Genomic DNA, 19,602 nt, shown 5'->3' with positions numbered 1-19,602 from the left:
AAAATTCGGGGAACATTTGTTTGATTGTTATTTTTTACGTAAATTAGACATTTTTTGCCCTTGTGCCCTTGTGCTTCTTTCAAAACTGGCTCCTTTGACTTTTCTCAACATTTTTATTATCTCAAAAGTTAGTAGGATTATTATTAACTTTTTAACTTCAAATATTTTCTGTAGAATTTCAAGTTAAGACATTTTGGTTTAGGATAATATTTTCATAACAATGGATCTGGCTACAGCCTCTAAGTGGGAGATATTGATATATCTAAAGTCTTAAGAACTTTTCAAAGATTAAAAGATACCTAAAGTTTATTTTATTCAGCTAACTAAACAGATAAATGGGGTGTTAATTTCATAGTTCTTTAATAGTTAATGTTGAAAAATATCTATCATTATAGAAAGAAAAAAATAAGAAAGTTATATAGTGGTTCCTTCAAGTACAGCAGATTTCTTAAACTGAGAATTGTTATGAGTTATTAGTTATTTTAAATGACTAATTACAAAATATTTGAAATTCCTTTAGTCTTTGCGTTTATGGGATTGGGAGGTTGGATGGCAAGGTGCCCTGATTGTCATTTTGAATTCCTTAACTATACAATATTGTGAAAGATGCATCCCTAAAATTTATATCAATCCAAATATGGTTCATTTCAGTATTTACAATGATATGATCAACTAATTTTTGTTGTGTTCTCAAAAGTGACTTGAATATTTTGTTAAACATACATTATGCAAGAGCTAAATCTGTCTATTGCAGGTCTTTCTTTAGGCCTGAAATGTTATCTAAATTATTAATTAGACATTAATTAACTTATCCAGACCATAATCAACTCTAGATGGGATCGCTAGCCTGCGATCTTAAGTGGATTGTGAGCCGATTTACTGCATAACTTTCCTTCTCGATTAAACGATTAAATGGATAATCGAGACTATGCTGTTTATCGTACTGACTTTAGTAATGATGACCGAGGCTAGGCAGAAATTTCATTCGCTTAGTTCTTGGTTCATAGTGGATCAATTTGAATGAAATTTTCAGCAAATTGCCTTTACGTTATCTAGTTTTTAATTATTATAGTGAGAACGGCCAACTTGTTATCGAATCTCCCATAATGTATCTTTAAGTATGTGTTATTGTCTAAGAATATTTTTATTAATGATTTGACCACCAAATGACACATGGTTTCTGTCAGTATATCTGACTTCTAGAGAACCAGCAACTCAAATTATGGCCATGGTATACATTGTTCCTTTCTTGGTGTTTCCCATCTTCAATAGTGCCAGTTGGTGCAGAAAAGTAGGACGTTAAACCCCATTTCATTTCACTTCTTTCTTGGTTTATCTTCAATATTTAAACTTTTGCTGCTAGTCATACCAATTGTTGTTGTCTGAATATCTGTCTGAACATAAAACAAGCGAAGGTCACAGGTGAAGAACCCATACCCGCATCTGGAGGGCACTGCAATATCATGGCCAGAAATCTGGCTACTCGTATTCAAAAAAGGCAAACCCCCCACTAATGTTTATATATTTGTAAAATGTATATTTTCAGTGATAGAAAGGGTGTAAAATGTTTATCTATATGTAAAATGTATATCTACAGTGGTAGAATGGGTGTAAAATGTTTATCTATGTGTAAAATGTATATTTTCAGTGATAGAAAGGGTGTAAAATGTGGTGATATATCCATGACGTTTAACTCTATATATCAAGATGTATTGTGTGCTACATCTGTTGTACATGACAAAGAGGTAAATACCAGTATATCATTCTCATCTGACATATTTACAAAATCAATATTTGTCTCATCTGACTTTACACAACATCAATATTAGTCTCATCTGACTTTAGACAACATGAATATTAGTCTCATCTGACTTTACAAAACATGAATATTAGTCTCATCTGACTTTACACAACATGAATATTAGTCTCATCTGACTTTACAAAACATGAATATTAGTCTCATCTGACTTTACAAAACTTCAATGTTAGTCTCATCTGACTTTACAAAACTTCAATGTTAGTCTCAAATTATACAGGAACCACTGTGGCTCACTAACCATCAGTCTTTACAAAACATCAAAATATGGCTCATTGAATAAGGCTCTGGCATGGCTCACTAACTGGTATTTTCCAAAATGGTTTAGTCTTAAAATATACTAATTTAAACTCATTCTGTGCTGAGATTAGGGAGCCACGGTGGCTAGGTGGGTAAGGCGCTGGCTTGCTAGCCTGGAGGTCGGGTGTTCGATCCCTGCATTGGCCAAGAAAGTTCATTCCAATTTTCCGAAATGGTTTCCCCCTTGTCAGTGATGCAGGACGGAGGGCCTGACAAGGACAGCTGTCTAGTCCTTCGGATGAGACGAAAAACCGAGGTCCCGTGTAAACATTGGAATGCACGTAAAAGATCCCTTGGCAGTTGAAATTCGATATAAGAGTAGGCGATAGTGCCGCTGCCCAGGCAAAATTTCCCTCATAGCACACTGTATGGCTTATGCCCGTCTTCATTAGCCTAGTATAGGAGCAGAACAGTAGGACGTTAAACCCCATTTCATTTCATTTCAGTGGTGAGATTAGTAATTATTTCTCATGATTTCATGATACAGGAGTATAGTTTGTTTGTTTATAGCAATTCTTTCTTTTCCACCTGAGCTGGGTAAGGCACTGGCTCATTGACAAGGAGAAATTGGGTTCGATTCAGGTGTTGGCTAAGGTGCAAGATGAAATAGAGTTGAATGCTGGATAGCAAGACTTTTTGTTTGAGAGTAGTAGTAGTTGTACACAACAGTTGAACTGGCTAACAATTGAAGGGAGACAACTCTAGATTTCTTCGGCATTAATAAAGTTACTGGATTGAGTGAGATAAAGCAACTTAGCTGTGGGTTGTACACAGGCCTGACAAATTGTAGGGCACTTCTTAATACCTGCTATATCGAACTAGACTGGAAATGTAGGCCTTTTAATACTATTAGTAAAAACACAGAAAAAACCCCCAAATCTGTGTTTTGACAACATTTTGACTTCCTGACAATACTCGATTATGTGCCCGACATTTTGTCTGTGACAGTTGTCTCATTTCCAGGTTTGAACATACATAATCACTTGCTGATTCCCCGAAACAAACCCTTGTTTCATCATTCTGTCTGCTCTTTTCAGAGTTCTTGACAATTAATATGTTTAGATTAGATATAAGTTCTAAATGTTTATTTCAGGGACCATTAAAACAAGAAACAGTGAAAAATGTAGAATCTTATGTCTATAAAGATGACAGACTACCTGTTTTACTTAACAGGTAATCATTAAAAGCTTGATGTGTCATTTGCATTTTCGCTAAAATATCACAGTTGCATCCACGCTAAATTTGTTCTCAGGCGGATTAATTGATTAGGAAGACAAAATCAGAATACCAATGTTAGATAAATGAAATGAAATGGGATTTAACGTCCTACTGTTCTTTTCCGACTGGACTAATGAAGACGAGCCAATGCTAGATAATCACCCGTCTTGGATTCAGTCGGATTTAAACGAACGGTAGGCCCTTCAGCTTTTTATGCTACCAGTAGAATATGAAGCTGTCTTGTTACATAGCAAGCAGCCCATTTGCTTACATTAAGGTTTGGAACTGGATACACTTTGAGTATTTTCGGTTTACTGTCATGAGGTGTAATTTAAATTTACTCCACCTGCAGTCACAGTGCTTTAGAAATTTTCAATTCATTATATCTTTGTAAATATTGAACGGAATTAAACCATATTTGGACTGATATTCCCTTTAGAGATTCATCTTTCACAACAGTGTACTTTGCAAGGGATTCAATATCGATCAAATCGCAGACAGCAGCTTTAATTCTATTGTTTACTTTTTCCTCAGGATTCGTGATTCTGGTGCTAAGGTTTTTCTAGCTACAAACAGTGATTATAGATTTACTAATGTAAGTACATGTATTCTTTTTCACATATTACTCTTACTTTAAAGTCACTGTGCGTCATTTTCATTTTTCTGTGGGGGGTTGGATGGCCGAATGGTTAGCACGTGCGTTCTGTATCATACGTCCTGTCATTGAGTCAACTGGCGTGGTTTCGAATCCCCGGTTGTACGTGACAAGGAGTAGGGTCGCCTGTCCAACCTCGTGGGTCCTCCGGTTTCCTCCCACTGCTAAAGACCCCTACGCGCAAGCGAATTATTGAAATAAAATTTTAAAAAACATATATTAGTCCCGAAATGACCTAGTTTGTGTCAAGTGGACGTTAAACCCCATTTCTCTCTCTCTCTCTCTCATTTTTCTGAAAATATCAAATTTTCAGTGGTTTAATTTTAATCTTTCTTTGTCTTCTAATCTTTAATTGTCTTTCAAATTTTGTTATTTTCCTTTGCAGAAAATTATGAACTTTATGTTTGATTATCCACCAGAGAAGGTAAGATAGCTGCTGTCTTTTGGTAATTATTTTTGAATGTCGGAGTGATGAATATTTTTTTTTCACATTGTTTTTAGAGCTCATTTTCGAAGCCACCTGAAACTACCACTCTCTCTAGTCTGCCTGAAACCACCTGAGTTACGTGTACGTGTAAAATCACAAGGTCTGTCTTTGAGTCAAGTTTTGTCATTTTGATTCCCTGCTTAAATGTGACAAGGAGAATGGTCCTCAAATAATTCACTAATATTTATGTGACTGTGTCTGTTTAGGTGGTGGAGTGGGGTGGGGGATGGTCTAGTGGTTTAATGTGTGCATGCGAAATCACATCCTTGAGTAAGTTTTGTTGTTTCAATTCCATGCTTAAACGTGACAAGGAGTTTGGTCGCCTGTCCAACCACATGAGTTTTCTTTGGTTACTCTAGTTTCCTCCCACTGCTAAAGACCCCTCTATGCAAGCGAATTATTGAAATAAAATTGAACCATATGTTAGTCCCGAAATTAGCTAGTTTGTGTCGAGTGGACATTAAAACCCATCTCTCTCTCTCTCTCTCTCTCTCTCTCTCTCTCTCTCGATCTCTCTCTCTCTCTCTGCTTCTGTTTAGGATCTAGAGGGAGCAGTAGTTTTGGGTGGCTAAAGGGTTACAAATATATACTTTTGTTTATTTTTTTTATAAAAAAAAACAAGTTTGACTACCTCTAGAACAACTCTGTTGTTTCCACCTCAGGTTAAGATAAGGGAATCCTAGTATTTCTGTAGTAAGAAATTGATTAGCTGGTCCTGTGTAATATAAATGTTGTTTTATAGTCTGGTGGTGAGAAGAGAGATTGGACATCTTATTTTGATTATATTGTTGTGGATGCCAAGAAGCCATTATTTTTTGAAGAGGGGACAATATTAAGACGAGTGGATCGGGTAAGATTAAGTTTCTTGTCCTGACCATTTTTGAACCTGGTAGATTTCAATTATTTGTACAAGGAGACGGACGTTAGTACATCAAAGATAAAATATAAATGGATTATGGAGCTACGGTTAGCCTGGAGATCGCATGTTTGATCCCTGTATCGGCCGAAAAAGTTCATCAGGATTTTCTGACATGGTTTTCCTTTGTCAGTGGTACAGGCTGGAGGGCCTGGCAAGGGCAGCTGTCGAGTCTTTTGGATGGTATGAAAAACTGAGGTCCTGTGTATACATTGACGTGCACGTAAAAGATCCCTTGGCAGTTAGAATTCGATATAAGAGTAGGCCATAATGCAGCTGCCCGGGCAAAATTTCCCTCATGGAACACTGTATGGCGTATGCTCGTCTTCATTATCCAGTTGGAGCAGAACAGTAGGACGTTAAACCCAAATTCATTTCACAAATGGATTTTTAACCAGGAGCTGGTTATATACCCATGATAATTATCTTCTCCTAATCCTTTTTGTTATTATTCTTGGGATTACCCTCTTCAAAAAAAGCATAAGGCTCCACCAATTGGAGTACGATCAACATGTTGGTTTATTTTGGACATTTGTGCATCGATTGACGGGTTTTGATTATTAATATGATGTCACAATACCAAGATGGCTGTGATAACATCCTGCTGGGTTTCTGGTACATATAGTACTCTAGTACTCGTTAAATAAAAGATGAAATTCTTTTTTTTTTACAATACCCAATGTGATTATTATATTTTTTTTTTTTTTTCATATTTAATGTAACTATGCGTATAAACTAATAACTTTTTAAAATGAAATGAAATAGGGCTTAATGTTTTATTTTTTCCGCAACAACAAGACATATAAAAATGGGCATACACAATGCAGCATGGTATGAGGGACAGGGCCCGAGTTCACAAAGCATTCTCAGACTTACGTTAAGAATTTACTCAAAATTGTTCGTCTTATTTTAACTAAAATATAGGCCTTTATAAAACTTTTGTTGTTTGAAGGTATCAAATATATCAATAAGAAACTATATGCAAAGTTATTTGTTTCTGGATCAAAGATATTTCTCATAAACAGTGGGGGGGTTGGATGGCTGAATGGTTAGCGTGCGTGCGCTGTATCATAAAGTCTGTCATTGAGTCGACTGCCGTAGTTTCGAATCCCCGGTTGTACGTGGCAAGGAGTAGGGTCGCCTGTCCAACCTCGTGGGTTTTCTCCGGGTCCTCCGGTTTCCTCCCACTGCTAAAGACCCCTACGCGCAAGCGAATTATGTAAATAAAATTGAACCATATGTTAGTCCCGAAATGACCTAGTTTGTGTTGAGTGGACGTTAAACCCCATTTCTCTCTCTCTCATAAACAGTGATTGAAAGTTGAGTAAATTCTTAACTTAAGTCTGAGAATGCTTTGTGAACTCGGGGCCTGGACTTAAGTCTAAACTTATTTCGATTTTCCTCCTAACACACTGCATGACATATGCCTGCAGAAAACTTTTTATATAATAACTATATAGGTATACTCATAAACTTCCATGTGTTTGTTGTAGACTACTGGGAGATTACAACTTGGTACTCACACAGGACCAATTTCTTCTCAACATATCTACTCAGGAGGTTTGTTTTACATTGTTTTTCTTTCAATCTAATTAAAATATAGATCTATATTTCGTTTTGTTTTTTATACTTTCGATGGCCTACACTACATGTAGATCTAACAAGTTATAGTGGGAGTTCACGTTCTATGACATCAGGTACCAAGCAAGCGATTACGTCAGTCATTCGATTAACCAATTAGCGACCGCCATGTATTTTTTTTCTACTTTTTCTTTATTCTGATTTCTATTGCCACTAATGTCTACCAACAGTTCCGCGCAAAAAAGGTCAAACGCTCAATTCGACAGACCATTTGATTGGCTGACCACTCATTTCAAGCAGAACACGAGTTAAATAACAACGCTTCCAGATCCAAGTGTAGTCAAGACAAGTAAAATCGAAATTTTGAACCTTAAAAAGGAAACGAAATTGGATCTGTGTTTTAATCAGATTGTTTTACTTTTTAATGAGATCTTGTTAGTTATACAGTGAAGACACTGGTCACAAACTCCTGTTCAATTTGTAGTGTGAGTTACTGAGAACGGTACAATAGTTAGTTGTAAGGTTTGAAGTTGTGCTTGTGAGGCTATTACAGAAAATGTATCTTGTCATTTGGATGGTATGAAAAACCAAGATCTATGTACATTAAGGGAACCACGGAGGCTTGGTGAATATGGCGCCGACTCACTAACCATGAAATCTTCGTTTGAATCCTTTATTAGCTGGGATTTTCCCATAACGTAAGACCAATAGTATACATGGGACGGCGTTTTTCTTGTCCCATCTCAACAAATAGATGCTTTTCATTGGAAGGCCCTTCCGTCCTTCACCAGTGACACCAGAAGAACGAGTTGCAAACACAGAACCTTCTGGATAGTTAGCAGGTTACATAATTATGGAGTTACCAATACAATTATGATCATTGGCTAACGATCGTGTTTATTTTTATTTAGGATCAGTGGGCGCATTTTCTGAAGTAATGAAGTCTTATGGCAGTGAAGTCCTGTATGTAGGGGATCATATTTTTGGTGATATTTTAAAATCTAGGAAGGCTCGAGGATGGAGAACATTTTTATGTGTTCCGGAATTATCTCAGGAATTGATGGTATGGACAGATAAACGATCGTTATTTGCAAAATTAGAACAATTAGATATTGCTATTGGTGAAATGTACAAGTAAGTATGTTTTTACTACTGTAAACAAACTTTTATAAATCTATTTTTTTAAACCTTAAAGTTCTTTCTCTTGAAGTGAAAATAACAGTAGACATTTTACAGACTTGTTAATCCATGGTATAAATGATAATATGGATTATTGAGAATAATAAAAACATGACATTTGTATATGTATTTTGAATATTCAGTCGCATACAGGTTGAGGTGGGCGGTGGGGTGGGGTTTAAAAGGGCCATCATGGGGAACTGAAAATTCAGACAAGAAGGTGCTCACAGAAAGATGGAAAATGCAATCATTGAACATTCTCAGGCCTGTAGGAACGATTTTAGGATATACATGTAATATGTAACATAACCATATAAAGGAAGCCAGATTCGGGTCTGCCATTGAGTCAACTGGCATGGTTTTGATTCCCCGATTGTATGTGACAAGGAGTAGGGTCGCCTGTCCAACCTCATGGGTGTTCTCAGGATCCTCCGGTTTCCTCCCACTGCTAAAGACCCCTACACGCAAGCGAATTATTGAAAATTTTTCTAACCATATGTTAGTCCTGAAATGACCTAGTTTGTGTAGAGTGGATGGGACGGAGAAACGAGGTCTCGTGTACACATGGATGTGCACATAAAACAACCCGGCCTTGACAGTTGGAATTTCAAATAAGAGTAGGTCATAGTGCCGCTGTCCTGGCAAAATTTCTCTCATAGTATGGAATATGCCCTTCTTCATTAGCCCAGTCCGTGCAGAACTGTAGGACGTTAAACACCATTTATCTGATTTACAAAGCACATAAGGGGGAAAGAAAATGGGTATTCTTCTGTAAACCCAGTAATATTGTTAGAACACAACTCAAGCATAAAGCCAGAGCAATTTAATTTTTATGGCCTTGATTAGTAAAAAGCCACTTGGTTCACATAAACAATACTATGCTTAAAATATCAAAACCTAAACAGTCTGATCTAAGAGAAGAGCATGCAATATTCCAGTAGTTTTTTTTTGTTTTCAATTGTTGTTTTATGTCCAAGTGTATCCAAAGTCAAATTGGTCTAGCCCAAGTTCCAACTCATACCCATTCTGTGGTCTTGAAGGAATAAAAAAAAAATGCCTTGATTTTTTTTATTTTTGTTAAATTGTACTTTGAAAATCAACAGCATGTTATAAATTTGATTGGACACAGTGCTGGTGTGTATTTAGGCCAATAGAGGAATTTCTTTTTTAAATCAAACCTTGTCACTGAGATCTATTTATTGATTTTTTGCATCACAAAAGCATTTGATTTATTAATAATTATTTTTTGGGCACTTGCCATGGCTGGCCCCCAGCCCGCCTCAATTGTATACTTTTTCTTGTAGTTACAGACATATACACTCGTATGTTGTCTCAACTATGTGAACAACTCAAAAAAAAGAAAAGTAGTATCAAGAGTTCCTAAAAGATTAAACTTCCATGCACAACACATCACTATTTCAGATTTTAAATATTATTAATATTTATTTACTAGAAATTTAGATAGCAGTTGTAAAGAATCAAGACCTGAGATTGGAAAAATACATAATTCTATCAGGGTAGGTCCCTTTCTCAAATCACAATATCTAAACAGAATGACTTAAATAATATTAAGATGTATTACCAGTACTTGCATAATTTTCAATTCATAATAATATCTTTGTAGACATTCAAGGAATGGCACCATTATTAAAAGAATATATCTGAATCTGAGTATTTTTTTTTTAATTTAGGAAGTAACCCATCAGATGGATATGTCTTATGGTATTTTAGGCAGCCTTTTTAGAAGTGGTAAGTTTGTTACATCCTTTTAAAACTGGACTTCGAAATTTTAATTCTAAATATCGAGTAGATTGCTTTGAATGTATTTCAGCAACAGCAAAAGGTACAGTGAATTTGTCTAAAAAATATTGCCTTGAGGCTTAAATCTTTAAGTAGTTGTGTTGTGTTTTTTGTTTGACTTCAGTTCACACAGCTGACGTGAAGTGTATCAGTGATGGTAGCCTACTTGTATAATACAATGACTGACTATTGTACAGCTACATAGATAAAGTTATTAATAGATCTAGGTCATCATGCCACACCTCCAACCATGTGCTTCCTGAATGATTTCATAAATTATCTCCCTTATCTCCATTTCTTGTTTTAAAACATATTTTTTTTGATAATGAAAAAAGTTAATTATATAAATTTGACTTAAGATAATCAAAATGTTCTTTAAAATTTGTCATATTATACAATGAATTGAAACAAATTGTATCCAAACTATCTGATTTATTAAATGTAAAAGTTGACCCATTATTTTTAAATATCTTCAGCCATTTTAAAATTTAAACACAGTTTGATACTGGTCATTCGTGGAATAAGTTACATTAAGATCATACTGTTAGGGATCATTTCTAAAGTATGCTTCGCTTGGACGTCAGTCAAACTTGACTGGATCGTAAACCACGAGGATGATACAAAGCCTCCCCTTCTGAGCGTGAAGCGGGTTGGATGAAATTGTCAGCTCAGATGATTTCTCTAACCATTGATGACCGTTCCTCTCCTCCCTATGTGGGGAGATGGAGGTAGGGGAGGCATTCAGAGTGGTTTCTTTCTTACTAAATTAAAAGAGTTATCCCCCAAACTGTCCTAACATCTTAAGCTCCATTATTTGCCTTAAAATAATCATGTTATTGTTTGTTTTAAGTACCTTTCCTTAAATTATTGCAAGTAGGACGTTATAAGCCACCTTCCATTTCATTTAAATTATCCCATTTCTGTACCAGGGAAACAAGACAGGATTATTTTTGAACAGAAAAAAACCTGATACTTCACTGAATGTAGTGGTGTTGCCTTTTGTTTTATTGTCCCTCGCCTTTCGAAGAAAGCAGGGGACTATTAAAATGGGTTCGTCCGTCTGTCTGTCCGTCTGTCCGTCCGTCTGTCTGTCCGTCTGTCTGTCTGTCCGTCACACTTTTTGGGACACAATAACTCTCTTCCTAATTGAGCTAGAATGTTCAAACTTGGTGTATGTGTTTATTAGGTCAATGCCTTGATGGAGTTCGAAGATGAGCATTTTCCGCTTAGGGTAAGCAGAGATAAGCAATTTGATTGGTTGATGCTTTGGGACACGATAACTCTCTTCCTAATTGAGCTAGAATGTTCAAACTTGGTGTATGTGTTGATTAGGTCAATGCCTTGATGGAGTTCGAAGATGAGCATTTTCCGCTTAGGGTAAGCAGAGATAAGCAATTTGATTGGTTGATGCTTTGGGACACGATAACTTTTAATTGAGCTAGAATGTTCAAACTTGGTGTATGTGTTTATTAGGTCAATGCCTTGATGGAGTTCGAAGATGAGCATTTTCCGCTTAGGGTAAGCAGAGATAAGCAATTTGATTGGTTGATACTTTGGGGCACGATAACTCTCTTCCTAATTGAGCTAGAATGTTCAAACTTGGTGTATGTGTTGATTAGGTCAATGCCTTGATGGAGTTCGAAGATGAGCATTTTCCGCTTAGGGTAAGCAGAGATAAGCAATTTGATTGGTTGATGCTTTGGGACACGATAACTTTAGTTCTAATTAAGTGAGATTGATGAAACTTGGTGTATAGATTTATTATATGAATACCTTAACTAAGTTCGATAATGAACATTTTTTGCTGAGGGTAAGCAGAGTGATAAGCAATTTGATTGGTATAAACTTTGGAACACAATAACTCTCCTTCTAATTGAGGTAGAATGTTCAAACTTGGCATAGGTGTCTATTAGGTGAATGTTTAAACTTGATGTATATGTAGATGTTCATTAGGTGAATGTCTTGACTGAGTTCAATAATTAACATTTCGAGCTGAAGCTAAGCAGAGCTAATCGATTTCATTTGTCGATGGTTTGGGACAAGATAATCTTGATTCTATTTGATAGAGAGTGATGAAACTTAGTGAAAAAAATAAATGTGCGATTAATTAATATGTGTCATCTATTTATTTTGCAATTTCGGCGGGGGACATCAGCCTCACTGTTGGCTTGTTAAAGTATTATTATATAATAAGAGAAGTATTGTCTCGATCAATCAAAAGATGATCTTTTCCAAAGGCTTCAGTCTGGTGACTTGAGTTATATTCTCATAGCAAAGATGTACAGTATTTGGATAATTTTCAAAATACCATAGAGATATCAAACTTTCAAGGATTGGTGGGGAAAGTAAATTTTTATTTCTGAAACTATCAACTCTGTTGTCTTGGATTACCAGTAATCTCACTATTATTATCAATTATTTTATCCTTCTGAAAAACTATGGAAGTCATTTTTAGGTATATTCAGGCAAAAATACAGAAATTTGGATACACAAACCTGTGCCTTCCCAAAATCAAATTGTCCTGTGCGTCTGTGGTTCATAATTTTTCTGATCGACTGGAAAAAATTTGTTGAACTTAAAGTAGCTAAGTCTCTAACTCAATATCATCCAAAATCTTCAACACGAATTGTTTGTCAATTCAAATCAACATTGGTCTTGAGATCTTACAGGGAAAAAATGGGCTTCTGATATCCAATATTCAAGACAAAATAAACATTTTACCATTGGTACACGAATCGTGTACCATAATGCGTTTCGGCGCCATTTGGAACAAGGGACTCAAAGAACAGGGATAGACATATTCCACAAGTCATGTCAAATGGTGACGCTATATTCTTATCTGGAGAGCTTGCGCAACAAATACCATTGGTGTAGACTGGAAAAACCAGATACTAAAGATTGCCATTCACTTGAGACTTCCGGCGTATTTCGCCGAACATAACTGATTAGAAATTACAGTAAAAACAGAAACGATTGAATGTAAATCAGTTTATATACATTCAAATTACATTATTATATGCATTGCGACCCATTTTTGTCAATTTCTAGGTCCCAAATATTAGCAATTTAGCTCCTTTAATATCATTCTAGATTTTATTCTGATGTATTTTCAGGTTCCAGACAGACATTTTTTGCTAGCCAAGTGATGAGATATGCTGATCTTTACGGATCCAGTTTCTTTAATTTTATCCATTATCCCTTCTCTTACGTCTTTAGAGCGCCATCTATGCTGGTAAGTAAACAAAATTCTATCAATATTTCAAGGTTGCCTGGAAATTCAAAATACACCGATCTTTGTTTAGTGTTTCCCTTCAAGAAGCATTATGAATTAGTAAATGAAAGAAAGAGAGAGAAATGGGGTTTAACGTCCATTCAACACAAACTAGGTCATTTCGGGACTAACACATGGTGCAATTTTATTTCAATAATTCGCTTGCGTGTAGGGGTCTTTAGCAGTGGGAGGACCCGGAGAAAACCCACAAGGTTGGACAGGCGACACAACTCCTTCTCACATATAACCGAGGAATCGAAACCACGCCAGTTGACTCAATGACAGACCTTATGATACAATGTGCACATGTTAACCATTCGGCCATCCACCCCCCAACCCCACACACACTCACCCAGTTAGTAAATAAAATGTACCAACTAGTCTAAAGAAAACGGTCATAATCTATCTAAGTATGCTATAAGGGTAATTACCCAGATAGTGGCATTACTGTCTTTGAAACCCAACTGCCAGGGTTTCTTTAAAGTGTACATGGAACCTCAGTTTTTTCAAACCATCCAATATGAACAATCCTCTTGGCCATATAAAAATAATCTTGATTTTTATGTCTTGTATTTTTTAAAATTGTCAGATGTCCCATGAATCAACTGTAGAACATGACGCCATGTTGGATCCATCAGATCAGATTAGTCAGATATCACTAGCCACAAGATCTCGATCAATCTCAGAAGACAATAGTGAAGATCGCAAACGTAATCCATTACTTAGAAGTGACAGCCTTGTACCCCGTGCTTATGCTCCTACGCCCAGACAATATACACAGGTACAGGAAGACTCCGACGAGGAATAATGTCATCGCTTAAATTAATTTAGTCAGAAGTTAGTTCCCTCCTGATTATCAAGAGTTTTTATCAATAATGCTGCTGTTTTATAGCTTAGAATATGTAGAAATATTTACAATATACACAACAGGGAACAAATTATTTTATTTTATTGGCCTTTCAGTCTTATGCTCTATTATTAGTTCTTTTAGCCTACCAATATTTAAACTTGTGTAGCAATTCTTTTATTTGCTATATCACATGACATATAGTGTAGCATTGCATATCATAGACAACATTTATTTTATCTTGAATGGCAAATTCATATTTTCTCTGAACAATGTTAGAGTACTGATTTTATATTTTGTTTTGTTACTACCTCAATGAAAAAACTTTTACTGCCAGAGTCATTTGCTTTATGAATGGAATGTTGTTTAATGTCTAGTCATTTTTGAGACAAACATGGTCGTTTATATTTCCATGGTTACGGAAAACCTAGATCCATCTATGTGCACATTGGCATGCATGGAAAAAAACACTTAAACAGGGGTGGAAACTTAAGTCATGCAACTCTAACTCGAGTCTGACTTAAGTTAATTCATTGACCTGACTTGACTTGACTCGACTCAGAAACAACAGTTGTGAAAATTTGTGAGGTAAAAGAGATAAAGAATTGAGTTGCATGAGTGGACATAACTTTAACGCGTCTTATTCGCCATGAATTATTGACTCACTTGATGAAAAGGCGACTTGAATGGGACTGAAGTCAACGACTTTAGGCTCAACTAGGACTGGAGGTACGACGGCTTGGGACTCAACTCAGACTCTTAGGTCCCACGGCTTCTTCCCACCTCTGCATTTATGACATATTAAATTAGACCAGAAGTAGGCTTAAATACTACTGCTCAGGTAAAATTCTCTTACCAAGTGTTGCACATGTAATCATAGAAATATAAATTATCATGTTTGTTTCAAAATGAGTAAAATATTGTGTCGATGATTCATTAAATCCATTTTGTTTTTCTGTAAAGTTACAATGGTTTTTGAGCATAATATAAGGTTTGATCTCTCCATCATTAGTATGCACCAAGTTTAATTTAATGTTTGATTAAAATCCTGTTACTAACCTTATATTATATATTCTGTTGACACTATTTTTATTTCAATATTTGTTTGAAATATTAGTCGATGTGTATTGTTTATAACTAGTACAATGGCAGATCTAGATGGGGGCCCTAGGAACCTGGACCCTCCTTTATACCTACGGCAGACAAGCGTATTTTTTCGCCCGATCTCTGCGATTTTTAAAATCGCTTGAAAGTATCACCTATGTACCCATTCTGCTTGGTGACCATTTGCCTGAATATTTTACATATTAGATATTTCGGCATATCGGCTCGTCTGCCCATGCCCAGTATATATTGTCAAGTAAACCATTTTCATAAGCCAATCGGAGACATCATTGATATCACAAAATCTCTAAATGGCTGCCTCCACCCCCGAAGCGTGGAATTGGTCAGAAAGGCCTTGCCTGTTTGACATCACAATTCCGGAATTTTATAAGCAAATAAACAGCAACTGCTAATCTTACTTTTTTGGCGATTTGACATTTTGTACAAGTCACATGATCGATGTAATTGACTCGCAGAGTGGCTTACGCTCTCAAGACCATCACTATGTGACCGTTCGTGATCAGCCATAAAAAATTACTGCCGAATTTCAGACGCCGCAATCTGGCGAAAAAATACGCTCATTTGCCCATAGCTTAAATGATGGTAGAAAAAATGCTTGACTGGGGTTATGGGAAGATACCTTTTCTACCAAATATTATCCATCAGCTACTGAACCAGTAGATCAGGCGAAAAAATTGCTCATCTGCCCATAGAAAAAAATTCTTGACTGGGGTTATAGGAAGATACCTTGTCTACCAAATATCCATCAGCCATTGAACCAGTCGATGACAACATATGAATGCTCTTCATCATGACATATCATGTTTAGTGTGCTTGTTATTTTTCTCTTATTTATATTATATAGATAATTATATATAGATTGGTTTTTATATTATATATATATTGTTGAACCAATGGTGAATTATTTCTCAGTAATTATGTTGTTGTCAGTTCTGTTTATTTCTCATACTAGAAAATGTCAACAAGTTTTATTTTTTGATATGTATGGATATTTCAATAATTTAAGGCTATGTAGAAAATATATTCTGGTTCTTGGCTAACACTGCGTGGGTTAGAAAGGACCAGGCGACCGTTTTTTATTTTAAAAATAAAACATTGTTATTGATTACGGTACCATGCTATTTGAAATTAGTACACAGTATTTGAGAACAGCACCCGGTATTTGAGAATAGCACCTGGTATTTGAAAAAAAAATACACATTATTTGAAAATAACACAAAATAACACATGGTATTTGAAAATAACACATGGTATTTGAAATTAACACATGGTATTTGAAAATGATACCTGGTCATGGTTCGCACTCCTTGAAAACCCTGGAAAAATGAAAATGTGATTTTGAATGCTGGAAAATCCTGAAAAAACAAGATTACTCCTTGAAACTCCTGGAAAATTAACATTTGTGGTTTCGCTATACATTGTAAGATATAAAACGGAAGATAGTCATCGAATGTTTCTTCAAAAGTTCATGAGTTTGTCGCATGAAAATGTTCTTCAAGCGTCAAAAAAATACATGTAGAATTCTATACAGGGACTCCTGGAATCTGGTAAATAACTCATGGAATTTTAAGTGTTCTGTGTTGTGCACACACTGCTGGTATAACTTACTGTTCTTGTTACACTCCTCATCATAATAACTGTTATTGGCTTTGTTATACTATATTTCTTTTCTTACGTAAATTTAAGTTGGTTTATTTTTCTACATGAAACACATTATTTTCTACACAATCATGTTAAGGTGTCATGCTAATATTATATATATATTGTTACATTTACTACATATTTTGGTACTACAAAAAACTACAGGCTTCCTGGCTTTGTGTAGTGTTATGTATTCCGGTACTACAATATATTGTTATATTGTTCAATATGTTTGCTGGTACTACAGTATTCTTTATAAAACTACAGGCTTTGTGTATTGTTATCTTAAATATGTATTCCAGTATTTCAGTATACGACATCAGGTTTTCTAGCTTGGTGTATTTTTATATTGAATTTGTATTCAGGTTCTATTGTACTATTATGACTACAGGGCACAGGCTTGTTATGTTCACTGTGTTCTGGTACTACAATATACTACATTTACCAGTACTACAGTATGCTTCATTATACTACAGACTTTGTGTATTAATATATTCACTATATAGATGTATTCTGGTACTACAATATACTACAAGCTTTGTGTATTAACAAATCAGTATTCAATGGATATTTTAATACCAATATTACTATATATATACCAGTACATCTAGTTATTTCTAGTAATCTGTATCAATAGGCTTAAAAAGTTAGATAACATTTACTTACTTAGTGTACGCAATCAGATTATTTGTAATTTATTCTACGCAATCAAACTGTTTGTAATTTATTCTACGCAATCAAACTATTTGTAATTTATGGGCATAAGAATTAGAAAAATAATCAAGATATTAATTAATTTATTGTAATAATGGATGGATCTATGATGTTTTTGAGGGTTTTATTTTGACCAAAAAAGATTATTAGATATTTAGACTAATTATAATGTAGTATTGATGAGAGGGGATTTCCCCTTTGTTAATGCTAGATTACACTTGTCAAAGGGTGTCTGTATCAAAAACGGTCTAACGGCATTTACAAAGAGGAAGTCTGAATGCATTTTTATTACAATAATAATTATATTTAGAAATCTGTGCATTTATTTACCTTATTATTTATATAGGTATGTAGCGTGTGTGCAAGTCCTGTATTCTATACTAATATTTGTGACTGTCGTTTGTCTGTCTTTCTGTCTGTCTGTTCGGGGTTGGCGGCTACACTAGGTCTGCCTCTAGTCTGAAATTTGGGGTATAGGGGTAGCTCGGACCGAGGAGTAACATAGGCCAGGTGGCGTTAGTCTACCACTTCCGGTTTCGGGGTTATGACCCCCGAGCGAAGCTGGGCATTCTTCTAGTAAATATATATACTAGATTGGACTGTTAATTTTATGTGAGTAAATTATTATGAATTTTTCTGATAGATAAATTTTATGTATGGAAATGATATCCTATCTGACCTCTTCCCTAACCAGCCTGGAAAAAGTCATACTTATGTATCTGAATTTGTTATTTTAAATATTTTTATTTTTGTTAAAGCGTTTCTGGATGTTTCATATTGGTGCATATTTTTATATCTTGTTTTCAATTTTAAGCCAACATGTACAGTTCGACTGTACATGCACATCTAGCAAGTCTTATCCTTTACTAAAATAATTAAATCAATAATTTAAGTCACTATATTGCGGTTGTGGTTTAGTTTGCGGTGTGCTGTTTACCTTATATGTTTTATATAGTTAGTATTTTAATATTCATGTACTGTATAACATTATTTTAGTTAGTTTTTTTTTTTTTTAATGATGTTGGATATTTTGTGAAAGATTTAAATCCTCATATCTCTAAATTAAGACAGAACCAATTTATTTTCAATACTTGACATTTTATGATAAATAAGAAAGGAAAATCAGTGAAAGGACCAAGTACAAATTAAACTTTATAGAAACTAATATATGCAGGGATTTGGTTGCCGAATAGTTTAATGCTTGTAATCATAAGATCTGTCATTAAGTCTCTCGGCATGGTTTCGATGTGGCAAGGATTACTTTTGCCTTTTTAGACTAACATATAATCATGAAACTAACAATTCTATGATAATGAATTATTTATTCTCTTAATATAAATATATTTTTTGTATTTGTAATCTGAACTAAATAAAATACTAAATAACCCTGATTGTCTTCCCTCATTTGTTTTATCTGTTGGTAACTTTGATTTTGCAGGATAGGCAGAATGTTTTAAAGGGGTGAAGAGAACAATAACACTGGACAATAAACTATAATACATGCTTATGGAAGAGAGAGAGAAATGGGGTTTAACGTCCACTGGACACAAACTAGGTCATTTCGGGACTAACATATGGTTTAATTTTATTTCAATAATTCGCTTACGCGTAGGGGTCTTTTAGCAGTGGGAGGAAACCGGAGGACACGGAGAAAACCCACGAGGTTGGACAGGCGATCCTACTCCTTGTCACGTACAACCCGGGATTCAAAACCACGCCAGTTGACTCAATGACAGGCCTTATGATACAGTGTGCATGTGCTAACCATTCGGGCATCCAACCCCCCTACTTATGGAAGAACAATTACTGATTTATTTAGGCGACACGTTTCGAAGAGTATTCTCTCAAAGTTGCTTGAAAACGTTGAAAGAATACTCTTCGAACGTTGCCTAAATAAATCAGTAATTGTTCTTCCATAAGTATGTGTTATAGTTTATTGCTCTATCCAGTTGTTAAATGGCTCTAAAAGATCAACACTGGACAACATTCAAATTTGAGCAAAGTAGAACATTTATTCATTTTCTTTATTTTATATGGTGATATGAGGATAAC

The 19,602-nt window shown here is 35.2% G+C and overlaps 1 protein-coding gene and 1 non-coding gene across 2 annotated transcripts in view; both read left to right on the top strand.

Annotated features, from left to right (window-relative positions):
- LOC126815482 (cytosolic purine 5'-nucleotidase) overlaps positions 1-18,939 on the top strand; it is an 86,234-nt gene extending 67,295 nt beyond the window's left edge. The window contains exons 8-18 of the mRNA XM_050541152.2: positions 1,649-1,745; positions 3,210-3,289; positions 3,869-3,929; positions 4,375-4,413; positions 5,219-5,326; positions 6,886-6,952; positions 7,885-8,107; positions 9,606-9,669; positions 9,844-9,901; positions 13,066-13,184; positions 13,813-18,939. Coding sequence (XP_050397109.1) covers positions 1,649-1,745; positions 3,210-3,289; positions 3,869-3,929; positions 4,375-4,413; positions 5,219-5,326; positions 6,886-6,952; positions 7,885-8,107; positions 9,606-9,669; positions 9,844-9,901; positions 13,066-13,184; positions 13,813-14,031 — 1,135 coding nt within the window. The 3' untranslated portion in view covers positions 14,032-18,939. The remainder of the gene's footprint in view (positions 1-1,648; positions 1,746-3,209; positions 3,290-3,868; positions 3,930-4,374; positions 4,414-5,218; positions 5,327-6,885; positions 6,953-7,884; positions 8,108-9,605; positions 9,670-9,843; positions 9,902-13,065; positions 13,185-13,812) is intronic.
- Positions 10,485-10,703, top strand: LOC126817053 (small nucleolar RNA U3). The gene has a single exon (XR_007678745.1). It is a non-coding gene; the product is annotated as a small nucleolar RNA U3 (small nucleolar RNA).
- Positions 18,940-19,602: the final 663 nt, after the last annotated feature.

Source organism: Patella vulgata, chromosome 3 (genome assembly GCF_932274485.2).
Source record: "Patella vulgata chromosome 3, xgPatVulg1.2, whole genome shotgun sequence".
Classification (NCBI taxonomy): domain Eukaryota; kingdom Metazoa; phylum Mollusca; class Gastropoda; family Patellidae; genus Patella; species Patella vulgata.
This window is presented reverse-complemented; position numbering and strand designations above follow the sequence as displayed.